Raw genomic sequence first — 22,161 nt, forward strand, 5'->3', positions numbered from 1 at the left:
ATAAATATGAAATGTCTTTTTAATAATCCAGTATCTTCCTTAGTTTTTTAGATACATTTTTGTACTTGCCTCAAAGCTTGAAGCTAAGCTGACCCTCTCTTTAATATTAATGTACTCTGACTGTAATACTCTGTTCCTTTGCCTCTGATTAATGCTGTCTGTCAATTATTTACAGATCCAGTGGTACTGTGGAAGTTCCCGGAGGACTTTGGAGACCAGGTTGGAAACATGAGATTGAACTTTTTTTTTTATGTTAGAATAATGATTTAAAAAAAAAAAAAAAAGCGCTCCTATTCAGCTATAGAAAGGCAGATGCTAATGATAGCAGTAAGGAAGTCTTCACCCAACTGGTGGCTCGGCGATTAGAATGCATTTGTGACAGGAATTTGCAATAGTAGATTCTGAGCAATATATATAATACTGATTCACTGTATCACCCTGTTTTTTAAATAGTTTATTTTATAAATTGTTTCTCTTGAAAGTATTGGGGTTTTATTTGTTTCAGAATTGAAAACATGGAAAATTTGTAAACAAAACTTTGCTATTCATCTCAGGAAGCCAAATGTTGTTATAAATTGTGTCAAAAAAAACAAAACAAAAAAGATGAAGAGCTTTGCAAGGTTTTGTATGTCCTTTTAATGTCAGAACCTTTACGTTCTGTTCCGTTAGTCCTTTACAATGCGCAATTTAGTATGTTTCTTTAATATTATTCTACAGATACTCTAGGTATTTTCTTGGGGCAAAAAAAAGCGTCAGACACTCATAAGAGATAATGCTCAAACTTACTGAATTTGATATCGTGAAAACCCTAGTTTTTAATCTATAATTAATCCTCAAAGGAAAGTTTACACATACAAGGCTGACAGATTATTTCACTGCTTATAATAATGGCAGAGCTGTTGTTATTTTTGTAGTGTTTTTTTCTTAAACTGCTTTTATTAAATTATTAATAATAAAAATAATGAAACTTAGGTATTATTGTTTCAGCAATTTGTAGATGAGTTTCTTCAATTGAAAGATTTTTATTTCCATAAAGAAAACACATAAAAACACTTAGCAGAATAAATGTCTCTGTCTTTGCTCTTCTTTTTAGACTGATAACGAGTCCAACATATTCTACATTGGTAATATCCCCACAGTAGATGATCTAGAAATAGTTTTGTACACTAGATCCTGATTTTTTTTTTTTAAATCAATAATACAAGATTCTATAAAGACAGCGGTAAGGTGATTCATGATGAAAGGAATAAATATACAAACATAGAAGGTAGAATGTCTGGTTAGGGAATAACATCAGTCAAACATGTGCAGCTTGTAAGGTGGTGATAAATGGAATGAGGAAAGCGTGCTCACTTTTTTAGCTCAACATCCAGCAAGTTTTGATAATTTTCTAAGCTGCAAGATGATCATCTTCATTATGATTTAAATTCTTCTTTTCTGGTTTGTTTTGTTCTTTTTCGTAAGACTTCATAAGACTTGATCTTGAAAAAATGAAAAAAGAAAGAGAAATTATGTATGAAGAAAAATGGGAGCTTATTCAGTGAGTCGAAGGTTATTCAAAGAACAGCTGGTGTAGAAATATGATTAGAAGGTGAAGCCCACTGAAGACAGGAAGGGAATCATATAAAGATGCAATAGACATACCTATTTAAAAAAAAAAAAAAGAAAAAACAACAAGAGTCCTCAGGCAGTGATCTGCCTTCAGGCTCTGAAAAACCTGCACTTATCTCGGTGGTACAGGGAATCTAGTATTTCAGGTAAATTGCTTCTGTTCCTGGAAAACAGTATGTTTTAATCCTCTTCCTTGCAAAGGAAATTTTCCTGTTGGGCTCACTGGATTTGACCAGAATATATAGCAGCTTCTAAGGCAAACTTTTGAGCCAAATGGTTGAGCGCAGGCTGCAGAAGCCTTCTGTGCACATGTGTATGTGTACGCATGTTGAACTCTGTAGGTTTGGATTGGAGATCTGTATATCTACCAGATCAACTTTTTTTTTTTCCAGTGAGCTCTCGCAAAAACTACCAACGTTAATTTCAATGAAAATCTGTTGGGGAAATTATTATTATTATTATTTTAAATGTTCTTTCTCCTATTTTCCTCTGTCCTATTTTCCAGTCATTTCTATTTTAAATGTAAAATGTGTGAGTTAGTTTTTGGATGTATCCCAAGGAATCATCTTTCCTAAAATCCAAGGGCTGTCTGTTTTCACAGTGATGTGATAACAGCGGGCAAAATATTTTCCTCTCTTCCTGAATTTTTCTGCAGTTTATCATGTCACCTTTTTGTTGCTTTCACAATGCAAAGAAAACTTGTCTATGCTATCTTGATATATTCCTCCTCTTTCTCACGTTCTTCCTCTCAGTATGCCTGAAGTTTCCAATGCTTGCTTATTCCTATACCTGTCTTATTCTTGCAGCCAGTGTATAGCACATCTTGATAAATTGTTGTACTCTAAAAGCTGAAAGAACCGTAGAGTCACAAGTTACTGTTTTACTGGCATTAAGGCTGTGAGCACAAGTTTGGCAATGTTGAAGCAATTCTGATCAATTGCTGCAGGAAGAATTTGAGGGTTCTGGATTTAAGCATATACAAGTCTTCAGTTTGAACAGTTATCCTCACAAGCACACGTTGGGATGAGGAGTTGGTTATAGCCATTTAATGGAATATTTTATATTTAAAATATATTTTGAATATGTATGCCTACAGGCTCTGTCGTGTAGTGTATTCAGAACTCCCCTTGGGCTCAATGAAATTTTTATGATAAGATGTGTGTATTCATCTTGAAATTCCTCTTTTGTTTATTCAGACTGGTTAGATTGGAGTTTAGTTTCAGCCTTGCAAGCTGATTTTCAAAAGAAACCCTATATAGCGAAAATTATAACCCTGTAATTTATGGAAGAAAAAATCTAGTAGTTCTTAGAAATCAAGTATTTTAAGTGCTTTAGAGAAGCAAAGCAAATTAAAACAAACAAACAAAACCTTTGCTTCCAAAATGAGATACTTCATAACTGTTTAAAAACAGAATGTGTTTTTAAAACAGCGTAACTTCTTAATCTCACCCGACATCTGTAAATGCTGGCTGTGTTCTCTTGGCAATGGCAATGGAGGCGATGGCAGAAGCCCTGTTGATGGCAGATGTGTCTAGACACCTGCAGTCCTCTGTTTGTAGCTCTTCTTCAAATAAGAATGTTCAGGATCCCAGTAACTTCACCAAGCTGAAGTGTTCCTGGGAAAGGAGCTAGTTCTGGCACGAGGAAAGGACAGCAGGAGGGTGCTGACGGTGCCAGAAGGCGCTAGTGGCTCTGCCAGGGGCAGTGCACGTTTCTGGTAGGTAACGTGTGTGCAGCTGTGGCTGTAGCCATCAGCAGGGACTGATCCTTTACAAGGGCAGTTTGAATGTGTATGCAGTGCACTGTAATTACAAAATCAGTTCACTATTACCGTATGTGAGATTTTTCAAGCTTTTTTTTTTTAATGTTTATACTTGTGAAAGATGAGACGAGGATTGAGGGAAGTCTGTGTATCAGGGTTTTTCTGCCCTCTACACTAGGCTTCATCTTAACCTTTGTGTTGCCTTAACCTTTGAAGCATTTGAAGTCTGACGTTTCTTAACAGCAGTAGTAATTATGGCTATTCTGAATATTATTATAGCTGTGTAAGAATTCAGTAGCTTTTTAATCTGGCTAGTTACTGGCCAAAATTGATTTCCACCTGCAGTAAGTCCTAAAATCAGTATATGATGTACTGAAAAACTGATTCACTGAATAGATTTTTATTCTTCTGTCTTTATAGTCACACCATTTCTTTCCTTGGTCTGCTGCTTCTCTGCTAGTGAAAAACATCACACCTAGAAAGATGATGCTAATAGCTAATATGGCAGGAAACCAGAACCCACTTTAGTAATAGGAGATATGACAAGGGCTGGTGGACTAAAATTACGGATTAAAAAAGAATTGAGTGTCTGCATTAGACTGTTGATTGCATTGCAGATTTTATCCTATCTTCTCCCACTCTCTGCTTTCTTAGGTATGCAGACTAAACCTGCCTTTTTGTCAGGCTTTTCTCATACCCTGCAGATGAGTAACCCATAAGGAATATGGCGTCCCACGTGAGGCATCTCTTCTTTTCCATGAAGTTACACTAACATTTCTCATGTTGTTATCTCATATTTTATATCATATTTTCTGGGTTTTATTTTCAGTGTAGTACATGATGTGCTACAAAGTTAAAAAGTCACTGCTGAATTGTGAGCAATAAACCTCAGTCTTTAATCTGTGGTAAACCAACTACTGAAGCCAGTTATTTAAGTTTATATACGTGCAAATCTATCAGTTTCATACACGAATTATATTTATATATAAATGTATATACGTGCGTGTCTGTAGATACCAGTTGTTTAAGACTAAATCTTGTGTAGTAATAGAATGTTAGCCTTCCCTCAGCAGAGCACTGATCTCACACTTTACTTTGAGTGTATGTATTAACTTCTGAAAGCTAAGCCTAGTTTAAATGAATGGCTGATGGAAGCCCAAGTGCTAAATTTCTTGGAGGGCTAAGTACTTAATTGCACAGGTGACGGCAGCAATTATATACATAAGGTCAATGTGAACGAGATTATATACTTGTTTTAAAGATTTAAAGAATAGCATAGGTTTTATTAAAAAAAAAAAATCAAGAAGCCTGCTAAAGTCACTTGTCTGGGTCAAAATAATATTTGGAAGCCAGTTGTAATGATTTTGTGTTCCTCTGTGCTCTCCTAAGAGAACAGCATGAACCCAGAAGGTACGAGGCTGTTTACATTCTTTTCAAGGCTGCAGGCATGCTGTTAGGGGATGCAGCTCACCATCTTTCTGCATTTAATGGCTTTGTTCTGTTATTCTGATGAGTCATTAAATACATGTTTCAAATGTTTATGTTAATTAGATAGGTACTTGCTGCTTGCTTTTTTTAAAATTCAATTTATTATTTTTTATTAGTAAATCCTAAAAAGGGTTTTAGGATTTTGTTGTTTGTGTATTAGTAAGTTTGATTCCTTCTTTCTCATGCCACTGTATCCAAATACTAATCAATATAATCAATTGCTTCTTTTCAAAAGTATTTTGGTCTAAATGTTACATGCTATTGTTTATTTAAGGATATTTAGGAACTTGAATCCCTGTGTAACTTTCAGGAAAATGATTAACTGAGCTGAGATGATGGCAACTCTGTGCATTGCAAGCAAGCTCTGTCAGGTTAAGATAGTTTTCTGTGATTTCCTGAATCTTCAGGGCTTTTTATGTTTGAAATGTGCCTTGTTCTTATTGAAAAATACTGTGTCTGTACGGTAGCAATGCTTTCCATATATGCAAATCGCAGTTGATAGACTACCAGCAGAAAAACGTTTTAAGGTGTAGTTATAAATACAAGCGAGTTGCTAAACTGCACTGTTCGAACAGAGATGATCTATCCTGTTTTGGTAAATATTCGACGGAATAAATACTCATCTAGACATGCTGGGAATACCCAGGATTGCTGAGACTCCAACGTCTCTCAAGAGGTAAATGTTCCAAGATGCGTTCTCGGTGACTTTTTTATTCATCCCAACAGATAGAATAAATCTTTACTTTGACACTTTTATTTTTAAAAGCGTAAAAGCCCAGTACTGAAAACTTGAACTTCCTTGAAATTCAGAGAACAGGTGGCAACTTCAATTATACTTGTTTTCAGGATTGCAGCAGTTTTGTTTTATAGTGCTTTTAAGTTAAAAATGTTGATCAGCATATGGTACTGGCTAGCTGCACCTCTACCAGCTCTTTTGTTATCTTGTTATTGTTATAGGTCTTAATGACAGTTGTAAGCTATAGTTCTGGATGCAGGGGTTAGTCCACCCTGGGGAGGAGAGGGAGAAACAGCAGTGTGGATTATGGAAATATGAATTGATCTAAAAAGCAGCTCTCTTGTAACAGAATGGGACTCAAAGAAAGACTGGGGAGAAGCTGGTGAAAAGACGATGGAATATGATGTGAAAATGATCATTTGAATGCTTTCCTTTTCATTCCCAGCTGCTGTGTTCTGGTGAAAAGGCATGCATTTGTATATCTTAAGGCTGGGTGAAAAAGGGCCAGATGAATGGAATTACTTGTTAGATATGTTTTCATTTTGAGTCAAATTATGTGCATTTTAATAGACTGTATGCATGTTAGCCATTTTTTTGTCATACAGCTGTGATATTGGGGGACTGCGTTTTATAAAAATGTTTTCTCTGTTTGTTCAAATAAGTACATTATTAATATTTGACTGTCCTTCGGATATACTGTATCGGCCCACCGAAAATAACTGTTAGTGATTTGGCTTATTCTTACAGTCTTCAGTGATGTGCCAAACCAAAGAAGAAAAAATTAATTGATGATTGAAACAGTGATGACAATCATTTGGAACATCTTCCAGAAAGACTGCCAAATTGTCATGTGTGATGCCGTTGTTGATTGACCTCAGTTGCCCTCAGAATATTCCAGTCTAACGTCACCTTATTCTGTATTCTATGCCTCCTTATACTTTCCCATCTACTTGCTTAGTTTCCCCAATCCATTTTAGCTATCCTTATGTTGCCTTTGTTTTACATTCGGCGTTGCTTTTTTGTCTCAAGCTTACTGCTGTTCCTTAAGAAATATCCTAGCAAGCTCGGTTTCTTTTTTATTTTAGGTACTGGATATAATATTCTTGAATCCAGTGTTTGGTTCTTGACTCTTGAAGTGTCACCTCAAATAATTAGTTTATATTTTGTTAAATGAAATAACTTTCATTTACATAGTTCTTACATTAGGTAAGTGTCTGGGGTCAAAGATCGTACCCTAAGTATGATGAAATTCCAGGGCACTCTGGTCCCAAAGAAAGCTGCTGGTCAGACACATCGGGACCTGGAGAGGCAGCGGGCTTTGCCTGCAGCAGGATCAAGGGAAGCGTGGTTAGAGGGCAGCAGCTGGAGGGGCCCAGACTGTGTGGTCTGGGACCTTGGGCAAGGAGTAAGTGAAGTTGAAGCAGCTCCAGGAAGGTCATCAGGACAGGAAATACAGTAATCCATCAGAATAGAATAATTTCTGGTACTCATTACTTCTGTATACATTTCCAAGGCTTCGTGAACTATTGCACCTAGAACAGTAAAATCTTCTTCTTCTCAGCTGAATTTCTGTTTTTTTGTGAGTCAGTCTGTAACTACAATGAGTGGTAGAAGTACAGTCAGTAACAGAAGATCCACATCTGAGAAACAGTCATGTCTCTGAAGTTACAGTGCGTGCTTAGCTCTGCCCTTTGTCCTGCAGTACGTACTAATGGCCACTCTTAGAGAAAACACACTGGGCCGGTGCAGGCCCAGTTCTCAGACGTCAGACTAGTTAAAGTCAGGAAGAGGGCAGACCTCTTTCAATTTGTAGAGAGATCCTGCAGTAGGAACGAGATCGTTGTTAATTTCTGTGTGGTGAATATTCGGGTTATGCTTGTGAGTATGTTCCCTGCTCTTGGGCAGTTTCGACAACGCAAGGGAGGCAGCTGACGGCATTGCTGCACATGGTGGCCTGTGCTTCCTGGCCTGCTGCTGGGACTGCCTCCCTCTCCTCCAGCTGCTCGGGGCTGGCTTCTGCTACAGCAGGTCTTGGCTGATCTGATCACTTGGTGCTGAAGTGGCTGATGGACATGCACATGCCAAAATACCAACCTGACATTGGTGCAAAATAATCTGTAGCGGAGATACCCTTGTAGGGGCCCAAATGGTCCTGACAGGCTCAGCCATAGGTGAAGCGAACGTGCGTTGCCTATTTCCTTGAGGAAAAATGTATATAATTGTGTGTCTGTTGCCTTTATTTCTGTGTGGTAGAAGTCTATCCGTATCACGTTCTACAAGGGATAAAGTGCAGTTTTAAAATTATGCTTGTTTGCTTCTTCCCTGTTGCTCTTTGGTGGTCTTGCAGTTGTTCTATCTCTTTTCTGTGTTTCAGACCTGTCAATAATATCTGAGTTTTTGAATTCAGATATAACTGAATAATGCTTTTTCTTCCAATCATATTGTATTGCTATAAGTGATTCTCATTGAGCTGTTTTATAGTAAAGCTTAGAATTTGGCCTGTGCTGCCTGTAAAATGAGGCATAGGTTTCCTTTATAAAAAAGGTTGCAAATAATTGTAATTATGAAACTATAATCGCAGCAGGTTCCTTAGAAACTGATTTCCTTTCTCAGTTCCTTTTCTTTTGTCTGTAGATTCATTTAGCTCAAGAAATTCAGCCCACGTACGTAATTGGTTTCACTACCCTTTACACTGTAATGTGGTTCACCTACTTCCCCTGCTACTGACACAGGCAAGCAAGCCAGTGTGCTCCCCCATCATGCTATAAATTTAGAGGTGGGGAGCCCACTCAAGTGTTAGCTTTTGGACTGTCTCACCTCATTTATCTGTGTAAGTCGCTCTACTACAGATATTTTCTCTTGGTGTGACACCCAAATTATTCATTAATTTGTGTAATGCTTCATTTATATTAACAGATTCTAAGTTTCCAAGTTGCCTGCAAACTCAGGATTTCATCACAGCACAAGTATTTTTTATGAGAAAAAAAAAAAAGGTGGAAGGTTTTGATCCTGGAAAAACATCACCTGGTATTGTAAGACAGTTTCACACCCCAGTCTCAGCAGGCCAGTTCTTGCATATTGTCCATCTGCAGCTCTGGTGCGGACCCTTCTGTGCACATCAGTAGTAGGTATCTACTTGGGCAGACCAGTCTTTCAGTAGAAGCTTTCTAGTCTAGGCAAGGAATGATACCTTACTGCCTACAGAGATTGCTTCTCACCTTCTTTCTGCCTCAAGACTCATTTTGTCTTTTAGGTAACTAGCACAGTGCTTATTATAGTTTGAGTTTAGTTCAGAAAAAAAGAGCAATTTCATATGTCACATTCAGGCTGCCATGCCCAATTTGCCTGTTGTAGTCATGTTTGCTTCCTTATGAAATGTTCCTTGGTGAAGATTTACATTACATGGTTAGAAAACTGAAGGACTCTAAAAGCATGAAGTGGTATTTCAAACAAGATGGTTTTGGTTTTGTTTTTAACCTATGAGCCTGCAAAAAACAGATGTTTTATGGAAGAATCCAAACTTTTTACTGAAGATGCTAAGAGGAGACTTGAAAGAACATGGGTAGTTATCAAAAATGTTTGTTGGTTGTCTATCCAAAAGTTTGGCAGCCACTGATCATCTATATTTAGAAAACAGCATGGTGCCATGCACATATAGAAAGCGTTATCTAATTTATAAAGTAAACTTATTTATATTTTCTCCCTTTTGCTTCAAAAGAATCATCTTTTCCCATATCTGACTCTTCATTCTGGTTTCCTAGCTGCTGAGTGTTGTGTATTCTACCTTACTACTACCCATCAAAAATGCAGTTGTTTTTTGTTTGTTTCTTTTACATCTAGTACCATATATAGTTTGAAGTCTCCAGTGAAAAACTAGAAATTATGGAGGAAAAAATATATTTAAGTTTGGAAAAAATGGAATTGAAATGAATCTGAAATGTATCAAGTGTCACAAATAGTGTGTCATGCTTGAAACCTTATGATTTATTCAGTATATTTTATTTTTATGGAAGTGTAGCTGCTATTGTAGCATACTCTTGGAGTTTGTTTGTTTGTTTTTTGTTTCCTTGATGAATGAGAAGAAAATCTTGGAAATAGCAGTCTTGACCTGGGAGTGAAGTACACCTGATATTATTTTGCAGACATTTTCGAGACTGCAAACTTTAAAGCGATATATTGAATAGGTAGAGTTGATATGTAGAAAATAGGTTCATTTTTATCCTGAGATGTCAGAGTATTCCAAGATGGAATAAAAAAACCTAATGGTTATAGAACAAATAAATAACTAATTTTACTGTGTGATTTGTTCCGTGGTGGTTACTTTTTCACCACCGGAGAAAACAGCATCTGAACAGGATGTGCAGGAGGTTCTTAGTGTTGCTGACAAAAATGCAGCTTAACTGGTGGTGTAAGCAGTGGCAAATCTTAAGACAAATTGAGTCAAACGTGTTACTGTCCTCATGTGGAAATACAGATGGCTGATGACATGGTCTTCAAAGATTTATCTTGTACCTTATGTTTGGATTTCAAAAGTAATGTCTACATTACTTCCGGTTTAAGACAGCTTCTCCGTTGAGTTTCCAGATAATGTTTGAGATGCTGTAATTGAAATTGTATATTAATAAAAAGTCACTCTTCATTTTCCATACCACATGATGACAGAAAATTTTCTGTCATCCTATTGTCTTTTTCATACAAAATGCAGTGAACGAACTTTAAGATCTGCTGTCTGGAAAGTTAAATACTGCCCCCATAGGAATCTCAAGAGTAGAGATGGAAGAGCGGATTTCCTCTTTCTCCTAGCTCTCTGATATTGCCTAGGGAATAACAGTCTCTCTGACATGAATACGGGAAGTAAGTGGATACTGTTTATTGATGCATGACATACAAATATTATATGCTTGCTAGGTCTGGATGGAGAAGTATTATTTCTCTTGCTCAGTATGCTTCACAAGTAAGAGGGGTACATGCTAACATTTCAATCTATGCTTATTCTAATAGGAACTTCCTTTGAGAAGAAGAATATTGTCAGTTTTTGTGTTTTTATTCTGAGTTCTGGGAGAGTTGAGGGTTTTCTTTAGTGAGTAACTTAACCTGTGCTGAAGGTCTTATTTTCTTGACTATTCTGTTATATTTAATTGAGCCCGTTGTTTGAAGTGAACTTGGGGTCTCTGGATGCTACAGTGGACAGTGAAATACGATTTATTTTTAACTAGTTACAGGATGAAATTCAGGAGCAATTAGGCAAATGGAGAGTCCAAGATTTTGTAACTTAGTAAAAATCTCTGAACTTTTAAACTCACTTCAGTTTGTTTAGGAAGCCTTATTCTTCAGTCTTTCAGGACAATGAGCTTGATAATGCCTTTTAAAGTACCCGGGGTTAATTAATACATGTGCTCTTTTCTCCTTCTAAAGTGAGGAATGCTCCAAAAACAGTGAAGTCTCATACAGGTCAAATGTGTCGGGATTGAGTTAGGTGACTAGAAATCTGAAAAAGGTAACTAAATTGCTTCAAACTGGAGATTTCTGAGCTTTATAGTGTTACGGTTTCAAAAAACAAAACAAAAAAAAGCCATGTAATTCTTGCAACAATGAAGTGCTGTAGCCTTAAGGTACATCTCTCATTTATTTCTCAAAAGAACTTTGCATCTCTACCCTAAACCATTTGCATTTGATTTGTGTATTCTTTGCTTATGTGACTAAGAAGTGTTCAGAAAGCAGCTGATAATTTTTTTTTACCCTACTGAATTACTGGACAGTTGCAGAATGATGCACTTCGGAGAGAGGCACACAAAGGTTAAAAATAGTTATGGAGGCCTGATAATGACTTCCATACTTTAGACCTTTGGATTTCTGTGAATGTAATATAAGATTAATTTTTTTTGGTTATTCGAACCATTTGGGCCTTTCTTTATCGTAGCTACAATTTTCTGATGAGATTTTTACCAGAGGTAACTGCTAAGTCTTTGAAATATAACTGCTGCTGCTAGCTTCACAGGGGTCCCTGCTGTGGGTGTGTGCAGCTTCAGAGAAAGGAAAAGGAAAAGTCAGTGGAGAGGACAGAGCAGCTTGCCTTTTCATGGACTGTTTTATGGAGCAGCATTAGAATTTCACTCTAGTAGAGCCATAATGATGAAGGGCTCAATGCTGCAAGATGCTAAGCGGTCTGGCTTTGATTTAAGAATCAATCTAAATCTGTGCTTAACTTAAAGCATTTAAAAATACCCACTTAAGTGACTGCTTTCAGTCAGAAATACCTGTCATGACAATCTTAAATCTCAAGTAGATCTCTTGTTTGCACGTTTAAACTGAAGTAAGGTGACTGAAAACTATGGTACGAAATGATGAAAAGAAGTCCCAGAGAGTAAGTTGGATTAAGAGTGAAGACAAGAGGACACTAGGAGCTGGACATGGAGAGTATGGGAAACTGGTGAGAGAGCCAGAAGACAGACCTTCATTCTTGTGTTTCAACAGAAGACATTTAGAGAGGTGAGTAGGGAGAGGAAGTTCCAGGAGGAAGAAAATAAGAGTTTTGAAGGATGATTAGATGAAATAGTAAAGTAGCATAGCAAGTAGCTTTTGTCAACAAGATGGAAAAGAAGAAAATGTTTATTAACGTGATTAGAAGAAAGATAAAACTGGCAAAAAAGAAAATTTCTCCTTTCAGTGAGGGGGGTAGAAGGGTCTTCACAAAAATAAGGTAGAGAAGTAAAAAAGAGATAAAAACTAGGAACAGAAAGGTTGAAGAAATAAGGGTAGTGTAGAAAAGGTGCAAAATGTTTTATGTCTGGGTGGATGACTATTTATTTGTCTTATAGTTCATATTTCCTTGGCAAATTTCAGCCTCAAAACAGAATGAAGAGATAATGATAAATAAATAGTTATTTGGCCACTAGTTATATGAATGGTTTTGGTAACCTGGTCAGGACAATGTAGTTAAATAATGCAAATTATCTTGCTTGCTACCTGTTTCATTTAGGCCATGTCTTCCTGGGTGTGCTGACATGCTTCTGGAATGGATGCGGTGTGACTGTGTCTTAGGGTGAGGCTGTTCATTTCCTGAGAGGTGCTGGTTCCTAGGTAGAGCTGACCTAGGTGCGAATTTACCTGCTTGTTTGGGCATCATCTTATGGCACAGATAAACACGGAAATATTTGGAAGGTAACAGGACTCTTTCTTAACGACAGTGTCTAAAGCGCTGTTTATGAAGTGGTTCAGCATTCCGGGCACCTTAAAATATTCCTGTTGGAGAATATTTTCAATCCTTTTACAGGGATGCACTTGAAAAAATTGGGGTTCTCTTTCCTGTTCACTTAAATGTAAACTGCAGAACATTATAAGGAAAAAAAATACTAGGGGGAACAGTTCCACATCCTTCTAACCTTAGAAATTAATCAGGTTAAACTTACGCTACTTAGTATCAAGTGATCAACTTAGTTTCTCTGGATTCATCAAGTCATCAGGCTTTGTCTACCTTAAAAGAAAAATGTAACCTGTTGAGGTGTGTAAGTTGAAATGAAAAAAAGCCTCATGCCTATGTGGAGATGTGTTAAATATGCTGACTCCATAATATATATCAAAGCTGGTAAGAATTAGCTGTATGGATATAGAAACAATCAAGGAACACTAAATAATTCTTACTTTTCAAGCATCTGTTATATTATCTCTGCGTAGAACCAGTGAGCGTGACCAGGCCAGGCTGGAGCTGTGTAGTGCAATTGGTGCAAGTGAATTAAATAAACCACTGGGCCATGAACCTGTGAGAGGGCAAATTTCTACAGCTATGCTATAGATATAGAAGAAATATTTTTCTTAAATGCTGTTTTGTTTAAGCTTTGCATGAGGGAAGCAGCATGCTGTAGTTGGTAAGTTCATATGATAATAATTTTGTGATTTTATTTTTCACTGGAGTTTGTGTACGGAACAAGATGGTTATCCTTTGACCTGGCAATTAAACTCAATTGTATATGCAACTGTATGTGTTTATTCAGTGTTTCAAAGCAAGCATATATGCTTTAACTTGCTTTTTTCCAGCATTTTTCTCTTTTTCCTCCTGTACATAATTTCTCTTCTTTCTGAAACAGTGACCATTTTTTTTCTGAATGCTCCAATTCGGTGCGAGCCAAAAGTGGAAACAATCATGAGACATCTGAATGAAGGATGGTTTGCTTTCTGAAGACTTGTACAACCTTTTGTTTTCAGGAACAAACACATGCTTTTATGAAGCTTTTAATGTAAAAGACAATAAATGCATTATTCTTTTTCTGAGGATGTGTGTTTTGACTCAAGTGGAAGTCCTGGCCAGGCTATGGATCTGTGGAAAGGGTGACCCATTAGGAAGCAGAGCTCAAACTTTATTGAATAAAGAGGTTACTGAAAATATTGACTTTAATTGCACACTATTAGTGACTGCGTATGTGAATGTGTATATAACAATCACTCGCATTTTAAACTTGTCTAGAAGCATCTTGGAGGCATCTTGGTTTCCTCCGTTTTAAGAAATCTAAATAGCACCTGTAATTAAGGGAGAAAACGGAGCCCTGGAAGCGAGGTAGGACTTCCATCCATTGATCTGTGTAAACCCTGCTTACACTGTCAGGGGAAAAGCAGTCAACTGCTGAGCTGCTTTGTCACTGACATAAGCTGAGAGAGGATTTTTTTTTTTTTTTTGTCTGTACTGTTTATACACCAGTCTATAGACCTGCTGGCTGGTTGAATTTTAAAGAGTGAGGAGGTTTAAAGACTTGTCCCCCGAGGGATGCTCCTGCCAGTTGGGAAGCGAGCGGAGGCTGCTCTGCAGAAGTTGTGTGCACGTGTGCTGCCGGGGGGGCCGGGCAGAGCGGGGGCACCTCGCCGTCCCGCGGCCGGAAAACTCACACATCGTCTTCGGGTCGCTCGGTCGAAATGCTGAGCTACAACCTTTGGTTTTGGTTTTGTTCTTCCTGCGTGATAGTTTATGCTGAGAGGATACAGTGGGGAACTTGAATGAATCCATTTCCGTACCCGATTCTAAATCTAAGGTCATCAGGCAGCAACTGAAGTCCTCAGTAGTAAGGAGAAAATGACTTCACAACAGTGTCACAACAGGTGCGCATTTGGGGAGAGTTTAAACAGAGTATAATATATTATTTCTTTGGAATGGGGGAAACAGTCTTTGTGAGCCTGAATAAGAAACTGGAAGTGTTTAGGAAATTTCTGAGTCAGAAGTTTTGGTTAGTCTGTTCTGCTTTCCTCTGTCAGTTTATTATTACTGCTACCAGCATCATGTAGGCTTGTTTCCTGCCTGCAGAAGTTCAGATGTTCCGCTCTGTTTGCTGCTCCTCGTGCTGCCACAGTGGGCACTCAGCAGCCGGGTGGTGCCGGAGCACTCTCCGTGTCCTGCTCCTTAGAACACGTTTTTTGTAATTGAGTTCATAAATACTCCTTCCCAAAGCACAATGCCTTGCTTTCATACCCTTCTTTATCTGTGCTGAGAAAGCTGAAGTCTGAAGGATTTCTTGAACTCTCTTACGTGTCTTAGAAACTCGAGAAAAATTGACTTCCTTACAGCCTAGTGGGGCACATCATATACCTTTAAAATATTACAACTGAAGTGCATGTTTATTTAGAGGCTTTCTTTTTCTCCTTTCCTAAACTATTCATCCCTTGCTGATTGACTTGCATGGGTTCTTCATGTTTTACACTTTCGACTGAGCCATGCAAATGTTTGAAGTAAATAGTCATTGTGGTGTGCAGGAATTTAAATACATAATTTCCCCTAATGGGAGTTAACTGCAGCACACAGTAAACAGAGTGCTCAGGCGGGAGAGTGCGAACATCTCAGATGCAGTTCCGAAGCCCCCATCAGCAGCCCTAGAAATCTGCACTCAGCGTGCATTTGTCTGAAGACACACACCTCGCAGGATGACTTGTGTACCCCGGTATATTTGTCTCTTTGTTGGTCTGGTACAAAAGGAGAACTGTAGCTTTGCTGACCAACTGCAATGTCATCAATTGTCCCTTCTTAGCTGACGTGTCACAAAAGGGTTTTTTTTTCCAGTTGGGAGCAAGGAAATAACTGTTTTTTTCTGGGTTCCTGTAAGATCACTGTTTAATACTTTCTGCTAACAGATCTGGCAATTCACTTTTTTTTTTTTTAAGAGAAAATCATTGACTAGCTTGACAGCATTTTTATATTTTAATTAACACATTTTATTTGCCACTAAACAACTTCTTAAATAAAATTCTGTGAGAAAGAGCGGCATTATCCTTTTATATCATGGTATAAATGTGTAGCTCTGGTAGATCTGTCACCCCCTTTTTTATGAATAGTGAGGCTTGCTTGTGAAAACCAAAGGGTTAATCATATAAATTTCTCCTTTGGACCAGCAGAAGATTTCCATCATTTTCAGCATTTGACCATGAAGGATGTATAGAGTTGTTATACCTCTCTGTAATTCATTCTGCTGCCAACTTCATTCCCTTTTCTCTGCCTGCATTTTAATTGAAACAACATTTGTATTTTTGAGCCAGGATCTGTCAGAAGTCCCTGTGGCTAGTCTGTGGTACAAGTAGCAGCAGACGTGGCTTACCCATATGGTGTGGTGCTTCTTGTAAAATCCATATGGCCTTGTTGAAGGGAATCCCAGCGGGGATGTGAAGGGTGTTAATACCCTTCAGGCCAGGCCTTTCCCTCCTGGGGCTTCTATGGCATTGTCTTTGCAATCTGCCGAAGCACAAACTTAATTCCTTTTTAATAATCAATTATTTCAGTCCAGGAACGTGTGCTGTATTTTATGCAATCTTATATTCCTTGAGTTTATTATTTTATATGAGCATTTTGGGTTATTTTTTAAAAGCAAGCTGTAGGGCAGATGCTAGCAAATAGAGATAAAAGCCTTTTCAAAATCCTAACTTTATTTCTTTTACTTGTATTTACAGGAAGTGCTGAACAGCGTTCCAAAGTTCTGCTTTCCTTTTGACATTGAAAGGTATGTGGTACAGTTATTATTTATTGAAAGATATTTTATATAAAATGATATTTAGCATAATTGCAAGGAAAGATATAAGGAACAGGAAAATACATTATACTTCATAAGCTTGCACCTGTAGATAAGAAGAACATGTTCTTTGTTGTTCAAGTGTGTATTAAATCCTTAGGAGAAAATTATCACAGCAAAATGCAGAATTTTAGGGATATGTTCATCAGGGTAGAGCAATATTCTGGCTCCCAGTTTTGTCCATTATAATTGTAAACACCATCTGCCTTAATACAAGGATATAACATAGTTTCCTTCAAACAGCAAGCATCTTTTAAAAAAAAAAAAAAAAAGGAATGTTATATGCACTGGTATATAGAAACTCACTGACCAGTACTGAGAACATGTTGTTCGAGTTCAAAGAAATTAAGACTTCAATTGCTTGGAATTAACTGAATATGCAATTGATTTTTCTCAGAGTAGATTCAAGACCATTATTTATAACTAATTAGCTCTTACCTTTCTGGTATCAGTTATAGTGTGGCTTCCATGTAATGATGCCAGTCATTTAAATGGTTCATATGAAACAACTTTATTAATTAAAATATTTATTTGTGCTTGTCAAAATGATTAATGGTAATTAATTTAATGAATCATACTCAATTTCTGAAACTCATATTGTCCAACTCAACAAAGATTGAGTTAAAAGCTTAATTTGCATAATTAATGAAAAGTACACCCAGGTAGTGTGTAGGCTGAGCCGGTTTCATCACAGCATTGGCATCAGTTGTGTATGAGAGCCCTGCAAGAAGCTACCGTCAGTGCAGTAAAAGATGGTGTGTGGACAGAGGAAGGGAGGAAAGCACACTGGAAAAATAAAGATTGTCACAAAAACAAGTTTTTGGAAGTAAACTATGTTCATTTAGTCTTTTATAGTTGAATTTAATTAAGTTGTTTAATTTTTGATCTGGTTAAGCTCACTGTCTTTTAAGCTGTTTTAATGCCTTAACTAATACAATTGTCACTGTTGGCTTTAAAGGGTTCAAGTTTTTAATGTGCTTAAGATACATACAGAATTCTGTTTAAAATTGGTAATGGAGATGAATAATGGGAATAAAATTTGAGGATAACAGAAAAAGGTGAGGTTCTGTTGCTGCCATCCAGTGGCAAGAACATTATCAGTGGTAGCAAATAATTATTTTCAACAGCTTATCTTGTGTTAACTGTTTCTGTTAAGCCATTCAGAAGACACTTAGTTGCTTGTATGAGACTGATGAGCTTAATCAGAGAACTGTGGGAATATATTCACTTATTTTAACTAAGTATCCAAAATGTGTGTGGGGGTTGAGTATAAAAATTAAGAGATGTTTGTGTGTTAATGGTTTTAATGCCCTTTGTCCTGTCCCCCAAAACTTTTTGACTCTTGGTGTATATTTGGCTCATATTTGGTTGAAAAGCAGTGGTCTCACAGAGATGAAATTCCTACAAAATCCATAAAACTTGGCAGTTAGACAGAAGATGGGGAGAGAGTCTTGGAAGCTGAGTTACACTGACAGAACACAAACCTGGCTCGTTCTGTCTGGCCCGCCGGCTGCTCTGGCAGAGCACTGCTGTCTTTCAAGTCAGCCGCTGGGAGCTGAGTTGTAGGGGATTTGTGAGAGAACTAAAGGCAATGTGGGGTCACGAGAGAGTGAAAGAGCATGGACAGGGAGGAGGGGCAGAGTTATTGTGGGGAGCAGGATAGAAATGTTGGAAGCCCATTCAAGAATACGGGCTGAATGTTTACTGGCAACTATTTGTGGGACAACTTACGGCTGTGTGGTGTTTATGCTACTCAGTTCAAGCATTTTTATAGTATACACATATATTGCCACTTTTCTTTTTTTCTAAAGAAAGCTGTTCAGGTGTTTTTTGTTTTCTCCATTTTTTTTTTGGAAAAAAAATGGGACTGATAGAGACAAGTATTGAGAAAAAACATTGCTATAACTCCTTTTCATGTGGTTTTCTTTTTGATGGATGTTGAAGATGTGACAAACACTTAGCTTTTTTTTCTAGCCATAAAGGTACTTTTCACTTGTTTGGTGAATGTTTATTTATTTTCTTGTATTGAGGACCATGATAGACCATACACCGAGTGCCCCCCCACGTGTTTTACAGGCAGTTTCAATGACAAGTTCTGTACAGAAATCTTTGATTGAAGTGTAACACAAAGTTTCTGTTTCATTGATTGAGCGTGTTGTACTCTAGGGAACATAGTTTCTCAAACTGTATTATGTGTACTATCCATATATAAACCGCTTAAAGCACCTTCTGATCCTCCTAAGAGCTAGGAATTACCAGTGCAAAAGTGGAACTTCCACTGATGCTGCTGATCAAGATAGCTGGAATAAAGAGCATGACTTTGTTCCATAGATTGCTTCTGGGCTTTCTCCTACCATGCAGCAGAGTTTGAGTGTTCTTTTTATGAAATAGATAAATACAACTCATTTAAGTAGTAAAGCTCTATTCTTTAAATTATGGAAATAGCAAAGTTAAAGCCCTGCTAAAGCACAGTGGTAAGTCCATCATCACATATTTAACTCCACCTCACCTGTGATTAATTAATGAATGAATTGAGAAGTGAACGAAAAAAAATGTATTTTATTTTGTTTATTCGCTATGATGCAATGATCACAGACTGAGATCCAGATTTGATTCTGTCATAGTGCTTACTTCATCTCACCAGACATACTGACTTTATCTTTTATGTGGATGTAGTAAATAGCTGTACACTATTTGTTCTAATTATCAAAATTGCATACTGTGAATGGTGATTAAAATCTGTAGGTACTCCGATTAAATTTAACCTGAAAGTCAAGCCAAAGAAGGCACAATAAATGAAGTAATTGTTGACCATGACTTAAACTTGGAGTTTTATATATATATATATATATATATTATTATTGAAAGCAAGCGCATAATTTTTTGCTGCCTGGTATGGCTTACCTTTTATGTTGAAGGGATTAAGAAAGGAACTATAATAGAAGTTCTTGAGCATTTATCCCAATAACCAATGTCTTCTTTTTGGGGGGACTAAATTATTTTAGACTTAATAAATAGCACAATCGTATACCATTTTAACAGTTCATTTGTAGATATTTACGAATATGTTCCTTTTTCTTCTGCTACACACTTCATTTCTCTGCTTCTATTCATATGGAATTGTACCATTTGAAAACGAAGAGGTTTTCCATTTCCTTGTAATTGTTTGTTAAGCCAATTTTTTTTACATTAGAGAAATTATACTTCTTTTCTCTTGTTCCTTGCATCCTTTATGCAAACTCTGCATGATGTTCTTTGCGTCTTTCCACTACCAGTCTTCTGTATTTTCCCTCTCAACCTAAAATCTGTGTGTAACTTTGCAGAGCCTGTACCTCAATCTCTAGCTCCATCCATTTAGCTGGGTGATGGAGGGAGCATGCCAATGCTCCCTTTGTTCTTTTTGGCCCCACTTCAAATTCAGTCCTAAGTTGCAAGAAGTCTGTGTAAGGACAGGAGAAACCCAGGTAGTGGAGTCATGGGTCACAGAGCAGGCTTCGAAGTGGAGACAGTAGTCTCCGATTTGGTAATAGTAATAAATGGAAGAAGTCCCAACCTAGGGTTACTGGTTCCCTGAAATTCAAAGCCCTTTAGAAATTCTAAAATTTGAAGAACAACTCATTTCAAGCATACTTTGTTTCCTAAACAGATTAATTTGGAAGAAGAGAACTCTAATTGAGAACAAGGGATAAATGTAATGGTCAGACATGCTGTTTTTTGTTGGAAGAAGAGATTTAATTTCTGCCTTAATCAGTTCTCTCAAGGCAGCCTTAAAATGCAGCATGCACAATGGCAATAGTATAAACAAAAATCTTTCAAATGATTGTTTACCTGCTCCATGCATATCAAAGAACCTTTTCTGCATTCTGTAGATACTTAGGGAAATTTTAAAAACTATTTTTATGCATGTAGTGAACTGTAATAACCTTGAAAGAACCCATTGTAGTCTACAGAGTTAATAAGTGTTTACATACATCCTTTGCTGTTGGTGATTTATTGTTGTTGAACTAAGACTAAATGTAAGCATGCAATGCAGGAGCTGAAAGGAAGTAAAAAGCAGTGCAGAAGAATGAGTGAGTTCGGTGACAGACAGTTTGTGGCACCTTGTGCCTGCTGTCTCCCTGCAAGAGAGCAGATCCCCTTGTTTTGACATAACCCACTAGGCCGCCATTTTGAAGTTTGGTCAGTTATCCTGTGTTCTGTCAGAAAGTATAGGTAATACTTTCCATAGGCTATTTCACTAAGTAACAATTGTGTTTTACACATGATGTTAATGCTAAGGAAAACTGCTAGAAGCATCTTTGCTGTGAGTTGGTAGCAGTTACAGGAGCTGTTACGTGCCACCGAAGTCAAAACTTCACCTCAGAGGCATAAGTCTCATAGCCAAAATTTGTCCGCATTATATATGATACATGCAATAGATACGTTAAATCTGTAGTGGTAGCACTTTTTGAATGTTTTATGTGTCAGGTTTATACATTTTGGTTGTTTACTGTTGTACAGAGATCATCATTAGGTTGTTACTGGTAAGGCTTACGTATAGTCAGTTTTTCTTCTGATGAAGAGGAGTAAAAAAACAGGCATCCTTGCTGCCCCCAGCTCTTATGTGGAGCTCTCAAATTAGCAACCCAGGATTAATTCAATATTTTAAACTCTAATCAAAAAATGTGGTGCAGATGGATGGTCGCTAGGTTCTGCTAGCTGTTCCTTGAAGCAAATGGAACCAAATGCAAACTTTTGGTTGTTTGTAGAGATTCAGCTTTGGAGTTTTCCTCAATTTGAACATCCGGAACAAGTTGCTTACGCTCTTTTTGTAAAGTCTGCGGGATGGAGTTTTCAAGCTGAGCTGTTTTCACACTGACTGTCAAAACACGGAGTTGTATCTCCTCGAGAAGCAAAGGGAAGATGTTGAGTTGGAGGCGGTGAGATGGCACTGGGATTGCCTCCCACTGGACTGCCATAACTTGGCTGAGCTATTTTTAATACAAAGAGAATAGCAAAATTTAAATCTTATGTTTAAAGTGGTCTTGTGTAATGACACTTTTATATATGCTTTAATTGCAACGCTGGGTATTTTCCCATGTCATCTACCAGTGTTGGCAAGGGAGGAGGCAAATTTTTCTGTGGCTAAGGAATTGTTTTTAAGCAGCAATGGAGAAGAGTCATTTCCTGACATACATATACACAGTACAGAAAAAACAAAGCCTGCGTAGATGGACATCTGTTAAGAATAGCATTTTGTAAATCATTGATCATCTGCTTGGGTTAGGGGACCGCGGCCTGCCCACGCCAGACTAGTGGGTGACTGCCAGGCCCAGGCCAAGGCGAGGCCGCAGCAGAGCAGGGCACGGGTGAGGGCAGGAGGCAGCCAAGGCGCTGTGCACGGTGTGGCTGCCAGCGCTGCTGCTGCTGGGCACTGTAAGCACCCAGTGAGGCACCAGGCTGCAGATTTCTGTGGAGATCTGCTTGCAGGAATAAAGAGACAGGTGCAAAGATGTGAAATAGCAAACTGGATCATTGGCAGGGGA

At 37.7% G+C, this 22,161-nt stretch overlaps 1 protein-coding gene across 3 annotated transcripts in view; it reads left to right on the forward strand.

Moving 5' to 3' along the window:
- DENND1B (DENN domain containing 1B) overlaps positions 1–22,161 on the forward strand; it is a 161,320-nt gene that overhangs the window by 41,439 nt on the left and 97,720 nt on the right. For all 3 annotated transcript variants that reach the window (XM_083847297.1, XM_083847296.1, XM_083847298.1), the window contains exons 3-4: positions 176–219; positions 16,518–16,567. In XM_083847297.1, the coding sequence (XP_083703423.1) occupies positions 176–219; positions 16,518–16,567 (94 nt within the window). The remainder of the gene's footprint in view (positions 1–175; positions 220–16,517; positions 16,568–22,161) is intronic.

The sequence above is a fragment of the Anser anser genome (assembly GCF_964211835.1).
Source record: "Anser anser genome assembly, chromosome: 8".
NCBI classification, from domain to species: domain Eukaryota; kingdom Metazoa; phylum Chordata; class Aves; order Anseriformes; family Anatidae; genus Anser; species Anser anser.